Raw genomic sequence first — 22,282 nt, 5'->3', positions numbered from 1 at the left:
CTTGGGAGAATAGGGACAGAGGGCATAAAGCCCACCTTTGCCCTGGATCAGTCAGCCAGGCGGCTAGTGGAGTCCGTCCTGTTCCTCCTTTCCTCTGCGAGGGTGTAGGGAGTGTGGGCGAGGAGGGTGCCCATCCAAGAGAAAAGGAGGCAGACGTGTCCAGACGCACGCATGGAGCATCTGCTGTGTGCTCGTGGGACCGCAGAGCCAAGGAGCTGGGGGGCTCAGACACGGGGGAGATGGACAAGGCAGTTGCTCAAGGTGCACAGTGGGGAGCGGGTGGCCTGGAAGCAGGTACCTGGGTCTCCCTGGGCACGGATTGCTTGAGAGCTTGGCTGGGGTCAGAGAGCTGAGGGTCAAGAGGAGTTCGGCTGGCAGAGCAAGTGCAGTGGGGGGGCTGGAAGGGGGGGGCTGGAAGGGGAGATGAGGCCACCACCCAAACCCACCCGGCCGTCTGGCCTCAACCCTGAGGGCAGTGGAAGCTACTGAAGAGAAGGATGTGACAGGATTTTCATTTGATGAAAATCGCGACCTTGGCAGCCTCGAAGGCCGGCTTCAGAGGGGCCGCTTCCTGCCTTCCCTGCGGGACCCACAGGGACCGCACACAGATCTGGCCCCAAATTCGGTGGGCTTCTCATCCCCGCGACACACCCGCAGACCGGCTGCTGCCTGCCACACGCGGCCCCCAGACTGAGAGTACATTCTGGACATTTTCAGAGAACAAATGACTGATGGAGGTGGATTCTGGAGGCGATGGGAGCTTTGGAGTGGGCAGCATGAGAGGGACTTCTTAGATCCGTGCGTCCTGTCCAAAAATCTGAATCACAGTCCTTGACTGGATGGGAAGCTCAGTTCGCTCCCCGATGCTGCTTCCTGGGCTCCTGGTCCCACGCACGTCTTCAGGTGCCTTTCAAACAGCAAACAGAGCCATCAGGCTGCCCAGCGGCTTCTGGCTCCAAGTCAGACACGGTGCCTTCCTCTGCCAGCTCCCTGCCATCCTGCCTCTTGAATCTCCCGTGTCGTGGTCCAGTCAAAACAGGTCTTGTTCACGCAGCCAAAATCTATATTCGTGCGGCCTTGGCGATGCACATATTTCTTCCTTTCCCAGAAGTTTAGTGGGATAGGGTGGGACTGGTGAGCTGCCCAGAAGACTGCTGTAATTGCGGTGTTTCCACCTCTCCCCGCCAGGCTCGTCCTGGGCCTTCAGTAGGCCCCAAGTGCTGGGGAGCGAGCTCTGTGGTGTTCTTGCTTCTCTAAATGCTGCACGTCTAGGGTCTTCTGTAGGATTTGCCTTCATAGCCAGAGCGTCAGCCTGGAGCACGGCTCTGCCGCTCTGTGACGCTTTGATAATGTGCCCTGCTTAAGCCCGGCCCATCTGCTCATTCACTCATCTGGTCATTGCTCAACAAATGAGTACCCACCATGTGCCCTGGGATTGTCCCCAAGGCTCCCCTTGGACCGGGGTTTCAGACCAAAGACAAGTTGGTGAATGGAGAGGAGGTGGGAAGGGTTGCTAGGGCAGGGTCCCGTGGGAGGTGCAGGGTGACAGCACCCATTGTGCCCCTCAAGGACCCCTGCCCTGCTGCATATGAGCTGTGAGGATGGACAGTCTGGCTTTGCCCAAACTCAGTGATGGTCCCTGTGCAGGGACCCTTGTTACAAGGAAGCACCAGGAGCCTCTCCAGGGAGATCAGGATTCTCTCCCTGGGCTCCCAAAAGGCTTTGCTGGGAGGTGGAAGCTGCGTGTGTGTGTGTGTGTGTGTGTGTGTGTGTGTGTGTGTGTGTGTGTGTGTGTGTGTGTGTGTGTGACGGCGGGCCTTCCTACTGAGGTGTCAGAATTTAAGCAACCCAGTGATGTGCTTTAGATGCGACAAGGTGCACAGCTGTGCCTCAGAAAATCCCGACTTTGCTCTTGGCTCAAGGGTGACATCTTGCACTGATGCAAAGCCAGTTTTTACTTGATTTTGCTGATTGATCTCTTGACCCCAGATCCAGATATAATATCATCGGACCACAAATATAAGCAGTTTTTTCTCCCTGAATTTCTGCCGTTTGGTTGCCAGCAACAGAAACCTACTTAAGGACAGTTCAGTGTACAAAAGAAACTGCCTTGGTCTGACCATGGGTCGGTATTTGGGTTTTAGAGCCTGGATAACTAGATAACTCTGGATCTAACCTCGCCTCAGTTTATATTAGATAACAAAACGACACACTGGGCTTTGGAATGACAAAATGGTCAGTGGCTTCTGCGGATCCCCTGGCCAGCTGGCCCGCCCCCTGGGAAGCCCTGCCTCCACTGTCCTCCGGGACTCCGACCCGCTGGTGCCTTTCCCTCCGGTTTCGTGTGGATCGAACTACCAAGAGCACAGCCCTGGACAAGCTCACAGCGCTGAGGCTCCTGGTCCAGCCTGGGGCCACCGGGAGGGATGGACTTTACTGGGAGCCACGTGAGTTGAGAGGCGTGGTTAAACCGTATCTCAGCCCTGCTCAACCCAAGGAGAGGGCATTTGTGTGCAGGAGGGTAGAGGACCCAGGCGCTGAGACCCAACGTCTCGGGTGCAGGTGGCGTCCATCCTCCATGTGCTGTGCTGGCGTGGAGGAGACTGTGGCCTCCTCGGCGGGGCCAGGATCCTCACCCTGTGAGCCTCGGCAGCCAGAGCGAAAGCCCTGCGGGTTTGGGAGCTGCTCACAGAATGGAGGCAGAGGCTGGATTTAATGGAAGCTAAAGTGCAGTGATCGGCTGGCACCTTGTTCCACAGACACCTGCAGCCTCAGAGCGGCTTCTGCAGCCCTTCTCCCGGGGCCACCTCCACCCTTCCCCAGGGAGTGGGCGCTCCGGAACGCACGCTGTTTCCAGAATTAGCCCAAGCAGAGCACTTGGAAGAAAGTCAAGCTGCAGCACCCTCCAAAGCCGAGAGTCTGTCATTCAGCGCTCCTGCCGGGACCCAGGGTCACACAGCGATCTCTTCTGCTTGCTTGCACTGTGCCCAGGAGTCTGGCCACCACCCATTACAGGACCTAGGTTGCCTGCTACAGAGGGGAAGAGAAAGGTCCAAAGACACCTTTAAAAATGCTCTTGGGGGGAAGCAAAGAAGGAAAAAAATGATGCTGGAGTTCCAAGTTTCTTACTGGATCTTTCCCCTTTTGCTTCTCCTGAGGCTGCTTTTAGGTGAAGGGTCACCATCTTTATTTGACGTTTTTGTCGATCCTACGTCTTTTTCCCAAAGACTTTGATTTCCAGTGTAATCAACCTCAGTTTTCAGGAACGATTGTAGAATGTGCATTTAGTTATTGATCACTGGCCGAGCTCTGTGCCCCGGCGATCGGCATATTTGCTGAGTTAAATTAACCCAAGGCTGCAGCAAGGATATCTAAGCAATTAGATGGAGGGTGTCGGCTTACAGTCCCTGGAGGTAGGGATGGAAGTGTCGGCTTATTTACGGGCCCTGTTTGAAGGACGTCACAAATTGATTTACTGACACAGCCCAGGTGAAAGCTGAGTGGAAGGCACAAGGTAGAGGAAGTGGTCTTAGCTGATCATCCCCTCGGAGGTGTCCTGACCATATTCTGAAGCCCCAGAGAACTCTTCACATGCCTCACTTAAAGCACAAGCCCCTCGTCCCTCAGCAGCACCTGGGCTCCCCAGGGGCACCCAGCACACCTACTCCTTGCAGGTGCGCTTGTCAGGCAGGACTCTAGATGAGGGCCGAATGAGAAAGCAGGGCAGGCCAGGGCTCCCCAGACTCTTTGAAAATGGTGTCTGTGCCTCTGAGAATCTTCCTGCATCGGCAGGTGGATCCACATGGCCCTGATGGGTGTTCTTTCCAGCTGTTAGTGAAATTCGGGTCCAGAAAAGGAGGCATGGCAGCTTCAGAGTGGTGAGGGCCTGTCCTTCCCCGACCCCAAGCCGTCCCCCCGGCAGAGGCCCAGGCCTTCCCTTGGCCTCCTTCTGGCAACGTCCCTACAATGTTACTGGATGCTTTGCAAACTCTGCCCTCCCCCTGTGTAGTACCTCCCCGCCACGCTCCCCGCCCTCAGGAAATGCAAGACCCCAAGATGGCATGACTCCCAGGAGATCACATTCAAGTTCAGAAGAGGGAGCAGACGGGAAGCCGGATCAAAACCCACCCGCTGTAGGCACCAGCAGAGACCGCCAGGGCACTGGGCTAGGGTGGAGAGAGCAGAGCTTCCCAGGGCAGGGGCAGGGCCCTGGAGGTCGGTGTGCTGCTGCCCAAGTGCACGAAGGCATGGGTGGCGTCCGCCCAGGAGAGCCGCGTGGACAGGCCCGAAATGATGGCCCAGGTGGAAAGAAACCACCATCGCTGAAGAGTCACCCTCAGTGAGATTGTAGTGCTTTGGGCTGTAGCACCAGAACATCGCCGTGAATATTAAGGTACAATATGATGAGAACAAAAAAGAATCCTAGTACCTTTCCCAGGGAGTAAAGATCACCATTCGTATTTGCTACACATAAATTGATAGCACCCACCCCTAGGGCCATGGTGATTTCGGATTGAAACAGTAACAAGAACTGAGAAGGCATTGGGGCAGGATCCTTGGTGTCTGTTAATTGTTGTTTGCTTATATCTGTAGAGGTTAACTTTCTGTCTTCTGGGCCTTTTTTTCTGGCTCATAAACAGTTATTCTGCAATAAGAACTTGGTTGGTTTTGGTAAGATCTAAAGACGATCCCAACAGAACCGTCTTGTTACTGCTGAGGTTGTAATCTTTATTGAAGAAAGGATTCAGTGATGTTATATCTTCTGTGAAATGACAATCAGCTACTGCAAGTGTAGGAAAGATTAATTATTGGTAATTCGTGAAGCTCACGAACAATTGATGGTGAGACATTGTTCACAGTATTTCAGGTGAGGCTGCAGAACCTTTGTCATCTCTGGTTTTACGTAACTGCCACTCAGGATGGAGAGTCACACTTAGAGGTTTTCAGGGGTTTCTTCCTTTGTTCTTTTTTGATAATAAGAAGGATGGTTTTCTTTTCAATAGGGAAAAAAAACTTCTGCAATAAAAGTCTAGTTGTACTTCATTCCTGTCTTATTTGGCCGCAACTGTGGAAACATGGTCAGTTTCATGTTCTCTAGTAGGTGACTGGTCGGTGGGCTCGTTGGTGTTTAAACACATTCAAGTACAGCTTTGGGGTCGGTGAAAATGTGCTTTGGAGAAGCTTCCTTGGATCTTCAGTCACCTGTCAATCTGTTGTCCCTATTGTAATGGAGAAAAACTTAATTCTTACGGAAGAAGCTCTTCACTTTTTCTTCACAGAGGGCACGTTGCATAATTGGAACTTGCAACTTCTGTAGGAAATTGAAATTATCCCCTAACAGACTTACAGACACGCCTGTGTTCTTACGGGTCCTTCCTAGTGGCCAGGGAAGAGTGCTGCCATGTCCTCGGCCCCTCGCTGGGCTGATCTGCCCCAAGTATCAGGCCCTGTTCAGTTGGGCAGGCAGGGAATTCAGTGTGGACCAGTACATGGGAGGTTCAGATACACAGGGGCTTTACGTCGTCCTTGTGATTTTTCAGAATTCTTTGATGAAATCCGTTTCAGCCTATAGTCCACAAGTGTGCACACAGGTCTTCAGGAGTGCGTATAAAGTAAAGCACAGAGATGAGTTATAAAGGACCTTTTACTCTTAGACGTAATGGACTTCCTGAATTCTTTGAAGAGCAGCTGCCACTCTCGGTTGCTGTGTCAACATCAGCAGTAGTAGATTTGGTGGAATTCCCAGTGCGGACACTTTGCTTGGGATCCTCTGTCCGTTCCTTTGACGGGCCCCTGCTTTGCTCAGGGAAATGCCTTCTCCAGGCTCTAAGCCTCGCACTAAGGAGGTAAGCTCAGCACATGGCCAGCTGAGGATGGAGTAACAGTCGGTTTATTGCCCCACTTTCCAGACAAGTAAACTGAGACATCCATCCACAGCCACCTGCTTTCTCCCCCTGAATCTAATAACTGAAAGTTTCCAAGAGACCAGTCACATTTGGGCAGAGGTTGAACTTCCAGGGCTCGTATTCCCCCACACTTTACACCCTCCTCTTCCAGAATGTACCCGTTCATCCAACAAATCAAATCTTGTTCTCGAATCATGTAAAGTTCAGTTTACAGGAGCCAACTTGGGCGTGGAAGCCGGGTCCTGTGCGCCCTGTGCCTGCACGTTCCCTGTAGACCTGAGCCTGTCCACGCAGCCTCGCCTTGTGTACCTGAGCAATCAGTGCCCATTTACAGGCAGCTCCTGCACACCTGGTCTCCTTTGAGCCCCCAATCTCATGAACACGAGAGAAGAACGTGACATGAGGACAAGAGAGAGATTAAAGTAAATGTCGTGTACCCTCTGCCCTGCCATGGAGGACAAATTACCTACTTTTTAGGAAAAAGTTGAGTGGTGAAAGATCCAAGTCCAATCACCATGTTAAATTCTACTGACTTTACTAAACAGAAAGGATTTCATGTTGAGACTTTTACTTTAGACAGTCCTCAAACCAAGCCTGTGATGTTTGTAACAAAACTCCCAGTTCTGCTGGGAAAACTCCCACATTCCCATGGAGTCTCAGCTGAGGGTCTGGGGCTGCCCTTGTCTGCGTCTGCCTGGGCTGGGCCAGGGGAGCTCAGGACCAAGGACTGGCCAGAGATCCACTTACTCGTGACCATGTTCATCACTAGCGCTGGTGTAGTGCAGTTTCCGGCCCCATGTCTGGAAGGGTCTGAATTGCCAGGACTTCAGTGAGACCCAGAATCTGGAAAATCTGCCACGTTAGGTGAATGATCTGAGCTTGTGCTGTAGTTTTCTAAAGGAGAGTGAAAGTCAGTGTCATGGCAGACTAACTCCCAAACTGGACACGTGGAAATCTCCATTGCTATGACCACTGGAGGAGAAAGGACGTCAACAGCCCTGCACTGCAGGGTCACAGCTACCACGGAGGAAGGACTTGTGCACCCTGGCAGGCAGGTCTTGGGGCCCAGGGGCCAGCCCTGCCAGTTCCCACGGCCTCGCAGCGATCAGCCCTTCCTTTGCCTGTCCCCTGGTTCTCCCAGATCTGTCTGACTCTTCCTTCCTAGTTTGTTTGACTTTCTTTTCTCCGGGAGCCTCTAGGCGTCAGTGGTCCCAGTGTTCACCCCGTGCCCCATTTCTTCTTTCACTTTTGCTTTTCTCAGGTCCTTCAGCCATTGCCAAGGTCACCTGCCTGCTGGCAGCTCCCAAGCTCCACCTCCAGCCAGAACCCCCTCGGAGCGGCACACCTGCCTGATGGACGTGACCTGCCGGGTGGTCCACAGGGCTGCAAACTTGACCCTGAAGGCACTGTCCCGCCCCTCCTCCAAGCCAGCTCCTCCCCGAGGTCACTTTCTCCATAGAACTCCTCTCTGTTCTCTGGGCTATACGCCCCTCCTTCCAGCGAGTTACAGACCACGACCCTGACACCCTCTGATAGGGGAACCAGATATAGCAAATTAAAACCAGCCAAAGGAAGCCCAGCGAAATGTGAGTTCCCAGTAAACAGCGGATGACTCTCAGTATAAGTATCCCCATGAAATATTTGGGACGCACTGATACCTGGGTGTTCCGTGTTTTATCTGGCAGCCCTACTTGCCAAGTATTTCTCCAGTCTTTCTGGGCATGCATTTCCGATCCTTCCCATTCCTTGCACGGATGCTGCTGTCTTCCAGACACACCGAGCTCCACCGAGACATCAGGACCCTATCCTCTCCCGTGTGCAAGGCTTTTAAACCTGCAAACCACCCAGCGTGGCTGTGTCACTGCCCGCTCATGACGAGCAGTCCCAGCGGCCCCGAATTACTCGTCGTACCGGACCCATCATTTAGCCAAAGGGCCTCGCAGATAAAATATGTAAAAGTACGTTGCTGCGTTGCGGCCGGCCTGCTGTCCCTCTGCTGTGGCATGTCCCACTCACGGCAACATGTGCCCTTTGCCTGGATTTGGAGTGTGCCGGCCTGCAGGGGGTGCCTCTCACCTGCCCTGTGGCCGTGAGTTCTCTGGGCTTCCCCAGTGGTGGTAAATCGTGAACTCTGGGTTGGGCATGAATGGGCTGCAGGTGGGTGTGTGTTTACAGACAGGGGTGGGAATCGAGGGGCCCTGGCAAGGAAAGCCCCCAAACCTCCCAAGGGTGGGAAGGTCGGCAGACTGCTTTGCTCTAGCCTTAGTGATAGGGAACACCCCACGCAGCAGGGTGCCCGCAGCTCTGCACACTCCTTCTGCAACTCAGCATCCCCAGCGCCACCTCCCTGCACCTGCGACAAACCTCTCACCTGCCTGCGCTGCTCGCGGCCTCATGGCGCATCTTTACACTTTGGAAGCTGCCCTTCGGGAGCGCAGAGAAGTGAGGAGGAAGAGGCCTACGGGGGGAAAGCCGAGCCCCACGTGCCGTGCAGTACACGAGTGTGTGCGCCCCGTGGGAGCGGGCGAGTGCCAGAGTCCCGCACTGGGCGTGGGGACTGAGGGCCTCCGGGAGCTGGGATGGCCAGCCTGGGCCTGTCCCCTGGGCCTGTCCCCATGGTGTTCACAGGGGAGGGCAACTTCCTTTCCGGCTCTGGCCCCACCGTTTCCCACACACCAAGTGTCTTCACGTCTCTGCCGTTTGTGGTTAGAACCGGCCTGGTTGGGACGCTGTAAGCTGCCCTCCAGGCTGGCCGCCGAGGCCCTGGGAGGTGGGAGGCTGCACAGACTCGAGCTGCCCTCACTCCTCACCCCCACTGGTCCAGGATGGCTCTGCTCAGAGACCTTCCTGCCAGACAGCAGAGAGCCCCGGAGAACCTCGGAGACAGCACGCGTGGCCCAAGCCCGGAGCCGATGGGGCCGTGTCTGAGGGCTGACCCACACCCGTCCATCCGGGCTCCATTTCGAGGACTCACTTGTCCTTGAATTAAACACATGGTCCATCTTCTCTCTGAGGTGAGAACTCTCAAAGTCCCTCCAAGTCATTCCTCTGAGAATCGTGATGAAAAGTAACCACGCAGAGGGTTTGGACGATAGGTCGACGTGCTCATTGCTCGCCGTTTTCAGGATCTACTTTTCTTTGTGAGGCCCGTGGACCTCGGTGAGCTTGACGCAAACCTTAGATAGTGGAGAGCAGAGAGGCCCCTTCTGCTCCTAAAAGCAGGCAGCACTCTGTTTCCTAAACATATCACTTGGTCATCAAACGGCAAGACACATTTTCAGATGCTGTTACATCAGCTGATTTTATTGTATCAATATTTCCCCCAGTTAAAAGGGAGAGAATTTAGTTAGCTCTGCGGAAGGGCCATTTTTCCCAATGGATTGAGAACTCGTGGCCTCAAATTTGGTAAAAGACTGTGGTATCCATTATTCCGAGGCCAAGTAACGTCACCTAACGGTGGCCGTGATGTCTGCTTTCCTCACACCCGTCTCCCCACGCTGCGTCCTCTCACTCAGGACCCAGCCTCTCCTTGAGCTGAGTTCTCTAGTTCTCTTGTCTCGGGGATTCGCTGAGCCCAGGACGTGCCTCAGGCTGCGGACAGGGCACCCTCATTCCCCCAGTGCTCTCTGCCCTGACAGCCTGGGTGGTGGCCAGCAACTCACCCTCTGACCTCCCTTGTCCTTGTCTGTCCGAGGCAGAGGTGGCGCCCGCCTCTCTGGGCGGCTGTCAGGGGAGGCTCAGACGAGGGGACCCTGGGGGACGCGACGGGCGACTCAGGCCCTGCCTGGCCGAGCTGCCCAGGCTTGCCTCCTTCATTTCCTCCTGGCTGTCTTCCCCCTTTTTCTCTCCTAACACATGGGCTTCCTGGCTGGTCTCCTTTTCATGATGTTTCAGCGGTTTGACTTTTAGACCTGTGCAGTTACCTTTGTCCAAAGGCAATTAAGTCCCAACCTCCACCGGCTATGATGAAAAGCACCCTTTTGCATCTTTTCCTTTTTAACAAGCAAAGCCTTCTCTGAAAAGGCGGGATGGCTGTGGATACAGGGGGACCTTGCTGAGTCTGCACACCTTCCTGCTTCAGGGGGTCTTACAATTGTTATTGGAATCTCTCGTGTGTAAGTATATTCACCCCTGAAGCTTGGGAAAGGTCTGGGCTTGTTTCTCCTTTACCGTGAAAATACATCTTTCTTCTTCTTTTTATTCTTCCCCAATGCATAGAAAAGTAATAATTTTGCCCCGTGGGTAATATTGTCCTGATTTTCTAGAAGACAGGTGTGGTGGGATCAGGTACCAGATACCTAGGTAATCAAGGCCCCAAGGCTCGTAGCGGTCCCTGCTTTCTCAAGGGTTTATCAGGAGGCTGGGAGGGGCTCAGCTCTGTGCCCGGCAGGCAGAAAGGGCTTGACTTGTCTTATTAGGGGTCATTTCAGAAAACTGGTGCTGCCCTGTCCTGTCTGTTTCCCAGGCGAGCAGCTGAGGAAACCCGCTGTCTGTCTGTGCTCCTGGCGGTGGTTTTCCAAGCACAGTCCTTTCTCAGGGGCCTGAGGGATGGAGGGATGCCCGGAGCCCCAGGTTCATCTCTCACCGACCCGCACCCCACGGGTGTCGAGCGGTAACCCCGACTGTAGGTGAACAGCAGTGCTTGTTGGCTTTCTGGGATCATTGAGGCACCATGTGCGATCATCCTGGTCGAAGCTGCCTTTCTGCCCTCGGGATTCGTCAGCAGGCAGAAAGCTCGTCCTCCTGGCCTTCGCTTTGCTCCCTCGCCCGGAAGGGTGCGGGCAGCGCGTGCATAACTGCAGGCCTGGGAGCGTGTGAAACTCTCCATCCGCGCGTACAACCCGCCAGGCTTTGTGCACACGTGGCGTTGAAGGGTATGTAAAGCGGTTTGGGGTCACCTGAGAGGGGCCGATGGCTGGCCTTTCTCTTTCCGCTTGCCCTCCACTGAGGGCCTGGATAAGCAGCTGCAGAGAGCCCCTCGCCTGCGCCAGAGCTGCCCCCTCCAGTCGGGCAGACCTGGCCGGCTGAGATGGCAGGGGGTGACAGCAGCGGGAGGCTGCCGAGGGGCCTGACTTCGTCCGGCAGGAGCGAAGAGGCCGAGAGGCCTGGGGGCAAAGGGCGTGTGTACCCCGAGCCTCCCGCAGGGAGAGCCGGGCAGGCAGAGGGAGGCCATCGGGTGGTTCCGTCCGACTTTGGCCAGGGCCCTGGCAGCTTGCCTCTGCTCTGGAGACCAGAGGAGCATGGGTTGGGTTCCTAGAGAGCACTGAGCTTCCCCAGCCTGTCTCATCCATTATCCTCAGAACCTTCCAGAGAGGGCGGGTGGCAGACGTTCTAAGCCACGGTGCTCGGGGGAGGTGAGGAACCGTTTCTGTCTGCAGTTAGATGAAGGATCTGCACGGCTCTGCCTGCCTCCGGGCCAGGGTTGGGTGGGGGGTGTGTGTCTCTGTGGAGCCTGGAGGCCTCGCCCCGGGAGGACACACGCAGCCCCCCTGGGACCTGAGCCCCCCGCCTGAGCAGGTGGAGTCGCCCACCCTGAGCTCTCCCACCTTCTCCTTTCTCCAGCTGCCTCTGAAAGTCACTGTGACCGGCGTTCCCCAGGAAAGACTGGGGAGCAGGGGACACAGTGCCCTTGGCCCTGGCTCTGTCCCGCCTGGGCAGGTGACAAGAGGCATGGGCTGTGCCTAGCTGGAGGGGGCTCGCACTGCTTCTGCTCCTGGCCCGCAGCTCCCAGCACAGCTGAGGGACCCGTCACTAAAGCCCAGGGGGACAAGCGAGAAAGGCCATGTATCCGGGTTGGGGCCGACTTTGGGCTCTGATTATGGGCTGGCTAAGGCCCCTGCACAGCCGGGCTGGGCGCACGCACTTGGGCTCAGGGACTGCCGGCGCCTTGCCCCACCTACGTGCATTGGTGGTTCCTGGGCATCAGTGTGGCAACAGCCGGATCTGTCCAAGCTGTTTCTGAAGCTTGTTTGCAGAGAAATGGTTCTTTTGTGGGACAACAGGGAGCTTATCTCCCTTGACAAAGATCATCCCAGGAGGGCACGACCTCCACAGACGTTCTTGACCACAGAGTGAGTGAGGATCCAGGCTCCAGGCCAGCGGGCTTTGACGTGGAAATAGCAGCTGCTTTCCCCGCCCCAGGCTGTGCCCACTGCCCTGGCTGCTTCCAGGGGGAGTGATGGGGCGGAGGTCTTCTCGGGAAATAGTAGCAGTCACTTGGCTGAGTTTAAAGTCTGCCTGCAGCACCCGTGGTGCCCCAGTAGTTGGAATAACCAGCCCAGGCCGATGAGTTAACAAGATTCACTCACAGTTATTATCTCACTGGATCCTCTTGTTTTACTAATTGGGAAGGGAGGTCAGAGAGGTGACGTGGCCTGGCAAAGACCTTCATCCGTTGCGGGCGGGAGAGGAGAGAGAGAGAGGGTGAGAGCAACACAGATACAGAGACAGAGAGACACTAAACGCAGCTGGGCCTTCAGCCCCAGTAGAAGATGGACAGGAACCTGCTCTGCTTTGCCTAAGGGGTTTATTTCCTTCCACCACGTTCCCTGAGCACTTCCCCTGTGCCAGATGGGCGCACGCATGAGAGCAGCTCCGCCCTCAGGAAGCTCCGGGGTAGGAGTCATTCTGCCCAGTGGAGTGAGCTTTACTACAGTCCTGCTGGAAAGCTTTTCCTGGATGTCTTTAAGGTAACCCTCCTCAGCGTTGTCAGGAGAGACCCTCGGGCTTCCTTATCCTGGGCAGGTCCTGGGGCTTCCTAAGGACCACGTTCTCTGCATGGGGGGGCCCCCCTGCTTCCTCCTCCCACTTCCCACCGTGGACCGGTTGACTCCTCATTGAGAAGACACCCCTCTCCTCAGGCGGCTTTTCAGACCTCCCTGCACAGGGTAGATGTCCCCGCCAGGTGCCACCTCACCGTGTGTGGCCCCCTCCTGGCACGTCAGAGTTGCATTGTCATTATTTAGTTATTTCCTGTCTCCTGCTGAAACATGAGCTCTGAGGGAGGAAAAGGCGGTGCTCAATTTGTCCCGTTGTCTCTCCAGACTTTGGCAAACAGTCGACTCGGTAAATATCACTGAAAGAGGAAAGAACGAATGAACAAATAATCAGCCCAACAGACCGTTGCAGGTTTACAGGGTTCACACAAGAGCCAGTAAACTCATGCCTTTGAAATCAGACGTGTGTGTGTGTAAACCTAGCCACCGAGGTTTAGTCCACCCATCCCTGTCTGTAGGCATCTCCACGTCTCATCCCAGGTGGGTGGAAGCAGCGTGGTCTGAGGTTCACCCAGCGGGGGTCACCCGGCCCTTGGAGTTGGCCACCTTCTCCTCTGTCATCTACACTGCTGAGTGGAGGGTCAGTGGAGACCCATTTATCACTAGCCTTTCCCTGAGTCCCAAGGCACTGCTGCATCAGCCTCTACTTTGCAGCTGTTTTAGGAGCTCTGTGCCTAAGGATGATGGATGGAAGATGCAGGACGTAGTGCTCCGCAAAGCATGACTTTTCATTTAGATCAAACGGCTCTTCTTCGTTGATTTTGCCTGTTTTCAGCTCCAAGTGTCATTGTGCACTTACCGAAGGTGAAGTGATAGGTGTTAATGCTCCCGGAGCAGACGATCCTCACAAACCGTCAAACGAGGCCAGTGTGAGATCAGAGTCATTGTCAAATAGTGATTTTCAAACAGAAAATCAGTTAATTCCAATCTTAGTTCAGTGGTTTTTCCATTTCACGGAATCCAACCACAACTTGAAAGTTTGCTCCGTCAAAGATAAGCACCTGACGTGATTGCTGACGTCACTGCAAATTTGATGAAAGAATCCAACATCTATGATACAGTTATTTGTTTTATAGGATAATATAAATGTTTGTGGTAAGTGTATCACCCTCAGAATTGATTGTGGTGTACAAGTAATTCATAATTGTGTCCAAACCAACGGGATGTTCTGTCCGTTAAAATAGAAGCTGTAGATGTCAGACTTTATAAATGGTGAAAACTACAAGAGTAATTGAACTAAAAATGTATGGTAATGAAGCCGATGTATACTTCGGCTTATAGCATGCATTCTTCCTTCTCTATTCAGCGTCATATTTCAGAAACGTTTAGGCCGTCAAAGAATTACTTTGTAAATCAATCTGAGTGTCCAAAGGTGGTGAACTTTTCTCTGAATGAGGCCCTAAATGTTGGCTTCATTCTGTTATAAATTAGTTGGAAATATTTAATAGTAGCCATCAACAAACAGAACACCAAAAAACACAACCACAGAACAAAACAAAAACTCTCAGCTTTGAGACTTCTATAGAGTTACAAGTATTAAAAACATAGTTTATGAACAGGAAGACATTAAAATTCCTACAAAAGCAAGGAAGGGATAAACAAATTCAGTGATGAGAGCTCACAAGATGCTATTTTGAAAAAAATTACAGGCAATTTCATGAAGAAATGTAAATATTAAGGATATTGAAGAATATTTTAAAAGTGAAACATACTAAGAACAGACAAGGCTAAGAAATTTATTGGAGCAGGTGAACATGTACTGAGAATAGATATTCTGTTCATGTTCTTATTTTATTTCCATAAAGACAATATAAAAAGGTTTTCCCCCCCAAATATTGCTGTAATGTGCATTGATACGTTAATTTTGTCATCTAGAATTTTTTCTTAAGTTTTAAAAATAGTTTTTGAACAGAACTCCTTAATAGTTTCCCATTTTAATAAGACCAAAATGCTCTTCAATAATTATTTTAGAAAGCATATAGCTTTAGTTGTTTTAGCCCCTCCTTCACTCTCAAAAGGGTCCTGATTTGGATGAGAAAGTATACGGCGCCCGTTCTGGGGGCTCTAAGTGCAATGGCTGTAAATCTCGAGCATGATGGCTCCCAAATCCTCATCTGCTCCTTTGTGAAGGAGCCTCGTCTGTTTTATCAATGTAATCGAGAACAGAAGAACCACCTGGGAGGGGCTGGAGCTGCAGAAGGAAAACACTACCCTCTTGGGGACGCAGGGGGCAGTCTGGTTCAGTCTGCCAGGACACCCAGGGCTACTTGGAAAGGGCACTTCCAGGCCCCGCTGGGCAGGAGGGGTCAGCCAGGCAGCCCCTCCTCAAAGACACCGGCTCAGGGAAGGCGCCAGCCCTCAAAGCGCTGAAGATCCCAATCGTCTGGGGTGGCTGGGACAGTACCCGGTCTGCTTGGGTCACCCAACACCCAAATGACTGTAACTCACACCGGGTGGTAGGACCCCAGGGAGCAAGCGTCGGTCTCAGACTTGCTGGACCTCAGAAGCTGATGGGACAAGTCAAGGGAAAGGAGAGATGGGGAAGCTTGTGAGCCAGGGCTGGGGGGAGTGGGCAGGGGGCGGGAGAAGCCCTCTCCTGCTCTGGTTCCACCTCCATCTGCTTCTGTCCTCCTTCTGTCCCCCAGCTGCCACTGCCCGGTCTCCCGCCCAGTTCCCCTTCCCGTCCCTAAGCCAAGCACCCCAATCCTCACCTGTCTCCCACTTACCCTTGGAGTGAACTCAAGCCCACCTCTCCCTTCCAGCCAATCCCCAGACCCCCCTCCTCTTGGTGGTCTCCACTAGAATGGCCCACAGCCCCCTGAAATACAACTTGTCATCCCGCTGCAAGGACAGCAGGACATTTCCCGTGGGATTTCGGTGAGGGTGGGGGAGGAACTTTATCTCAGAAGCTCAGCTAGCCTGTCACACGTCATAGGAGCCCCCCAAAGCGGGGACCCACTCCCCCCGTCTCAGCTGATGTCCCCTCCCATCCACCCCCCAATATGGAAATCCCAGCGCCTCTGACACCCGACTCTTCACCACGTCTAGCTGATTACCATCCACGTGGATTCCACCCTTGACCCCCCTCACATGCTGCCTCCCTTCCATTCCCATGGTCCTGCTTTAGCCCAGACCTACTCCGTCTATTGCCTAGACCAGCACATCTCAAATTGTAACGCACATAGGAACCACCTAGGGACCTTCCGAGAGGGTGAGAGGTCTGGGTGGGACCTGGGATCCTGCATTCCTAACCAGCTCCCAGGTGAAGCCCATGCTCCAGGACCATCCTGGGGCAGCAAAGGCTACATCACCCCCCGCTTCCCTCCCCATCTTAACAGTGGCTCCTGATGGCTTCCAGTCACTCGAAACTTCCATGGCGGTTCATTGCTCAGAGCCAAGGTTTTCGGCTTCAGTCTGTGTAAAACCCATCACTGCCCATATATTTGGATTTCCAACATCTGGAATCTGGAGTTAGGCCCAGGAATTGGCATCTTTGTTTAATGCCCCCCAGTGGGTCTAATAATGTAGGTTTTCGGCGGGGGTTGTTTTGGTTTTGGGGGGTTTTATTTATTTATTTTTGGCTGTACCTCCAGGCTTGTGGGATCTTAGTTCCCCAACCACGGACTGAACCTGGGCCCCAACATTGAAAGCACCGAGTCCTAAACACTGTACTGTGAGGGGGCTCTGATAGTCTAGGTTGTTGATGGAAAATGAGCCTTTAATACCAAACCAAACGCTTTACCATGGCACTCAAGGGCCTTCTCAACGCAGTCCCATCTTTCTGCCTCGCTCATCCCTGCTATACCTTCACGTACCAGAAGTCCAGCAGAACAAACCGTCCACTGTCTGGACAGTAGGTCGTGCTGTCGTCTCCCTCAAGCCCCTGTCCGTCCCCTCTGTGTCCTGGAGGGACCGCTTAGCCCTCCACCCCTGGGGAGCCTTGGTGACCTCCCAGGTGAATCACCGCCCCCATCTTCCTTCCTTGGTGCTGTGGCCTCACGTCTCCAGAGCGTGAGAGTGGGTGTCTCAGGGGTAGCTGTTTCCCACTTGTCCTTCCAGCTCAGGAGGGCTGCTTTAGGGCAGGGACAGGTCTGTATTCATCTTTGCATCTCCAGGACCAAGCGGGCTGCCTGCCCCAGAGCCATTTCCTAAAGAATAGTATTGAAAAGGCATCAAATGGGGTTTAGAAAAAGACAATTTTAATCAAATGTGTAGCTGGCTGACTTTTGAAGGGTGTAAAAATAAAGTCTGCTTTGTTGGAAATCATCTGTTTTGATAATCTCAGTTTTGGAGAGCAATGTGCTTTATGCCCCACAGTACTTCACATTTGGTGAGCACACAAGCACTGATTAAATACAAATCACTCAAAGTCAGTATAGATTTAATTACTGTTTGAAGCATTATTTTTGTACTGATTCGTGTCTGTGTTTATCGGGTAGCTTGTGCAAACCCTTTGAGGGTGAATGGCCAGGGACTGGCAAGCTGTCTTTGGCCTCTTAAGGGCTACGATTAAGGGACTCTAGGTGGTGGGCTGGGTTTGAATTCTGCAACGTTTAGTGCCCTCTGCTGGTCACACCAGGCAAATCACCTGCTGCTCCAGGAGGCCCTTGCAGAACTCATGGTGTCTGATTCCTGATAAGCTGGTCTTGTCTGGCCTCTCTTTAGATCGTTGAACATTTGGAAAGGAGGGTTTTTAAATTAATGCATGGAAGAGAAAAATGTTCCACCTAGGAATTCTGCCTCTCTGGGTTGTATTAAACCAATTAATACCTTCTAATCAATTACACTACAATTTACTCAAATATATTTTTTTAGTGATCTCATTTTCTTTTCTCATTTTTTATTGAAGTATAGTTAATTTCCAATATTGTGTTAGTTTCAAGTGTACAGCAAAGTACAGCAAAGTGATTCAGTTATATATATATATTCTTATATATATGAGATTCAGTTTTATGTATATTATATTTTTATATTTATATATTTTACATACACTTTTTTCAGATCCTTTTCCATTATAGGATAGTACAAGATATTGGGTAGAGTTCCCTGTGCTCTACAGTAGGTCCTTGTTGTTTACCTATTTTACATATAGTGGTGTGTACCCGCTAATCCCAAATTGCTAATTTATCCCTCCCCACCTCCACTATCCCCTTTGGTAACCACGAGTTTGTTTTTTTATGTCTGCGAGTCTGTTTCTCTTTTGTAATGAGTTCGTTTGGATCATTTTGTTAGATTCCACATATAAGTGACATCATGTGATATCTGTCTTTCTCTGTCTGACTCACTTCACTTAATGTGATCATCTCTAGATCCATCCATGTTTCTGCAAATGGCATCATTTCGTTCTAGGAAGGAGTAGTATTCCGTTGTATGTGTACTGCATCTTTATCCATATATTAAGAGCGTCAAAACAGTGCTCAACAGCAACTTTCTAATGCAGTGTATGCAGAGTGCCTGTCAGGGGTTGAGGGCTTTTGTCTCCAGCGGCCCAGGATTGGGATAGCGGCTCCTGAGTTTCCTCCGGACTGGATATGGACCAGCTCCCCCGTGGGGCCTCAGTTGCTCCGTCCTGGAGGGATTTCTGTGAGGGTGATACCTATAGAAAGGGTGTAGCACACAGTAGGTGCTCACGGAGCGAGAGCTATTTTGCATGTATGGCTCACTTAGTAAATCTAAAATATATTTTGGAAACAAAAAAGAAGAAGGAACTAAAAGTGTTGATCGTGACTGTGGTGGTTGTTCTGGGATAACTGTCATAATGTGCTCAGAATGGTTTCATTTTAATAGTGGCGATTGCTAGAAAATGATTGGGTTTTTTTGCGTTCATTCAGCGCCTTCTCTAATTACAAGTGTTTCTTGGCTTTGGTCCATTCGTATTCCCGAGGGAGGCTTCTTGCAGGAAAGTGCCATCTGTAGGGCCGGGCGCCCAGGCTGACCGTGGACAGGGCTCGTGGATGGAAACGGAGGAGGGCGTCCAGGAGGGAGGACACGCCTGCATCATTAGCACCAGATCCCACCCGGCAGGTGCCACTGCCCACCTTCAGCTGCAGGGAGCCCTCGGGATGGGTTTCTATACCACCAATCACTATCATGATTCCCAAGGATTTATGGTGTCTTTGCCAAAACGGAGCGCTGAGTAGGAGGTCCCAGGTGACCGCCTGCAGGTCTCCTGGGCGAAAGAGCCTTTTTCTCTGTCGAGCCGCGTTGCAGTCTGGGTTTGCCCAGCATGTCTGCCCATCCACCCAATAAATACTTGCCCCCATCCCCGAGGTGCCCAAGTGGGTCTGTCAGAGATGAGCTGACCATGACCCCTCCTCCAGGAGGGGGCTTGCCTCTGCTTCCCCTGAGAGCTCAGACCGGAGCAGAGTCCAGATGCAAGGCCTGATATCAGCCCGGAGTCGTGAAGATTACAGGGGATGATCTAGGAAAGCTGCCGGCAAAGTGCCTGGCTCAGAGGAGCAGAGACATGACGCCAGCTCTTCATCCCCAAGTCACTGTTCACACCTCACGAGGCAGGGGACTGAGCTGAGCTTCACGACAGTTAATCAGGCTCCGGAGTGTGGGACAGGTGGACGGCCAGGGACTGGAGTTTTTCGGGGACCTTTTCCTGTAGCTCTGGTAGGAGGTACTCCAGGCCGGCACCCGGAATAAGGGCCGGGGTATAGTTGTGGTTGTGGCTGAGGGACAGCAAAGGGGGACCCTGTGCAGGTGGCTGGACCCCCCTTCCAGCCCCCCAGCCCTGTGACCACAGGCTACGTAACCGAGGGCGCTGATGCATCTCTGGGCTGCTGTGATGCAACACGGAAATACTCCACCGTGTCAGCACGGGCACAGCGAAATGTTCCTACACGTTCAACAAGTTACTGTCGTTGGCAATCCTCAAGCCAAGGTGACCGGGCCTCTTGCAGGGTCTGTGAAGCTGCCTCTCAGAATCCCAGACCTCGTGATGTTTTAAGAGTTTATTCTCCCCGGCACCTCCACGTCCTTGGCCTCTTCTCTCCCTCCCGAAACAGACAAACAAACAAAAAAGGAAAGTAACCTGAACAGCAGGAGCTTTTATAACCTGTGGGTAGTTATGGCGCTACTAACCTGGCTTGTTCTAAGGTGGGGCTACTTCCCAAGTGCAGGTAGAAATCGTGCCAGTACAAGACCTCCCCCCCTACCGCAGACTGACAAAGCCACGCTCCCAAAGGGTCCCCACTGTCACACCGATCCCCGGCCCACTGTTTTTCTTCCCGAGTCCTCTGTGTCTTCCCTGAGTTTCCCGCCTCGGTGGAAGCTGGCCATCCCCAGGTGGGTGGTGGGCGAGCCCTCTGAGCCCGTTCTGCCTCTTCCAGGGTTGCCATGGAGCCCTTCTGTCCGCTCCTGCTGGCCGGTGTTAGCCTGCCCCTCGCCAAGGCTTTCAAGGGCAACGAGACCACCACCGCGCAGAGCAACTGGACCTCCACGACCGCAGGTAAGGGCCCCCCCGCCTCTTCCTCCCTGCCCTCCTGCCCGCACTGCCCACTGCCCCGCCTCCTGATGGCCTTGTGGGGTGATGGGCAGGTGAGTGGGAAGTGTGCTTCTGACCCTGCACGTCTGTAGGGCAGGCTGGCTAGGAGAGCAGTTGCTCCGTATTTGACTGGAGCAAAGCTGAGCACTCGGGAGGCAGCGGACATAAGCTCCCACCCCTGCCCTGGGCTGAGAGTCCGTGTCAGCTTGGTGGGACGGAGGGCAGGATGGCCTCCGTTGTGCTGAACCCAACTCAAACCAGCCCTGAACAAACATGGATGAGTCAGTGGGGGATATTTAAACGCTGCTGTGATAGTTGATGCCGTTCATTAAGAAATTCATACTGTGGGGCGAGATATTGGTATAGCAGTCAGGTTTATTTTAAAAAATGAGTCCGTACCTTTTAGAGATGCATACTTGAATGTTGACAGCTGAAACGACAAGATATCTAGGAGTGACTTGGAAAAGAATACGTAGCGGGGCCGGCCACAGACGCACACAGTTGATCCAAGAATGTCAGGGGGCAGATACGCGGGGGTTCATTACTCTAGTCTCTCACTATTTTTATACTTTGAAAGTTAAAAAGGAGAAAAGGAAAAGGAATGCCTGATACATGAGACAATATGGGTGGATCTCAGAAACACGCGAGGTGACCAGACGGGCTCCCCCCTCCTGGGTTCACCTAAAAATAAAATGCTTGGCTGATAATCGGCTGTGGCTGTCAGGAGTCCTTACAGGAAGCGGGACGGTTGTGTGACCTGGTGCCCACCAGAACGAATGTGGAAGTCACCTGTTGCAGCCTCTGCAGGCTTGGCAGTGGCTTCTGGTCACTTCCAAGAGGGAAATTCATCTGGCTCAGGGCCCCTGTTATGTGAATAGATGGGCTCCTGTGGCCTAGAATTCCGGAGGACACCTGACCGACCCTGTGAGATGCCCTTTGAAACTTCATCTGTTCCCCAAAAGAAGGATGAAGCATCATTTGGGATGATCACAGCGCTTTGCCAGTGTGTTCCAAAATAACCGGAAATCATTTCATTTGCTCACTGAACAAAATGTATTAAATAATCATAGGAGACATTATTTTACACAAGTAGTTGAAGGTAAATACCTATAAATTGTATAGCAAAATGTTATTGTCCGGATTATATGCAGGATTCCTAAACATTAACAAAATACAAAAAAAGACAGTAGGAAAACGGTAAAAAATTTGACCAGGCAAAATATGAATATCTAAGTAAGTATGTTTGTGAATCATGAAAAGGCACCTAACCGTCTAGAAATTAGGGAAATGCAAATTTAACTGGTATTATTTTACTTATCAGATTGACAGAAATTAAACGAATTACTAATATCTGGGAGAAATAGGCTCCATCGTACACTCCAGGTGAGTGTAGAGGGTGGAAACATTGGCAACTTGCAGTTTCGATTACAGTTTAACGTGTGTGGACAGAATACACAGGGTCCACTTCCAGGAGCTCGCCTACAGAAACCCTTGTGAGATACACAAAGGTATCGACAAGAGCTGCAGAATTGTAGGTAATAGCCAAAAAGTTGGAAACAACCTAAGTGTCCATCCCAATCTTGGTTTACCCAAAAAGTGGAAATTCAAGGGGCAGTTAAACAAAATGAAGAGGCTCCTGTGTGCTGACACTGAAACTCTCCAAGACAGACGACCCAAGAAAGGCAAGTCGCAGAGCTGCCAGATACCGTATTTCATCTGTTTTTCTTTTTCCCCACATTTCATATCACTGTATCCTGAAGTGTGCCTTAATATCTTTTTTCCTTTCTTAGTGGTTCATAAAGTAATAGCCCATCTCACGATCCGTGGAGTCTTAGATGTAATGAGAGAGTCGTTAAGACTCCAGTTATCAGCGAACCTGTAGGTTTATGAATGTAAACGTGTAGGGAAAATGTCAGGGCAGATACACCCCATGGGTTTAACAGCGTGTAACTCTGGGAACAAGAAGGGATGGCTCTTGCCCGTGACTGTTCTGTGTTTGGTCTGAACATTTTGCAGCAGGCCTGGATCCCTGTGTTGCTCCTATCGACCAGAACCCAGCAAAACGCACGAGGTACAGGGTGGGAGCAGACTTTTAAAGCGCCCTCTGC

The 22,282-nt window shown here is 52.3% G+C and overlaps 1 protein-coding gene across 4 annotated transcripts in view; it reads left to right on the top strand.

Moving 5' to 3' along the window:
- PTPRE (protein tyrosine phosphatase receptor type E) overlaps nucleotides 1–22,282 on the top strand; it is a 97,465-nt gene that overhangs the window by 33,775 nt on the left and 41,408 nt on the right. For all 4 annotated transcript variants that reach the window (XM_024751599.1, XM_024751598.1, XM_024751601.1 and 1 more), the window contains one exon: nucleotides 20,020–20,138. In XM_024751599.1, coding sequence (XP_024607367.1) covers nucleotides 20,027–20,138 — 112 coding nt within the window. In that variant the 5' untranslated portion in view covers nucleotides 20,020–20,026. Of the gene's footprint in view, nucleotides 1–20,019; nucleotides 20,139–22,282 lie in introns of those variants that run through there.

The sequence above is a fragment of the Neophocaena asiaeorientalis genome, unplaced genomic scaffold (genome assembly GCF_003031525.2).
Source record: "Neophocaena asiaeorientalis asiaeorientalis breed wild unplaced genomic scaffold, Neophocaena_asiaeorientalis_V1.1 scaffold108, whole genome shotgun sequence".
In the NCBI taxonomy this organism is placed as follows: domain Eukaryota; kingdom Metazoa; phylum Chordata; class Mammalia; order Artiodactyla; family Phocoenidae; genus Neophocaena; species Neophocaena asiaeorientalis.
Note: the sequence above shows the minus strand (reverse complement) of the source record. Positions and strands in the feature narration are given on the sequence as shown.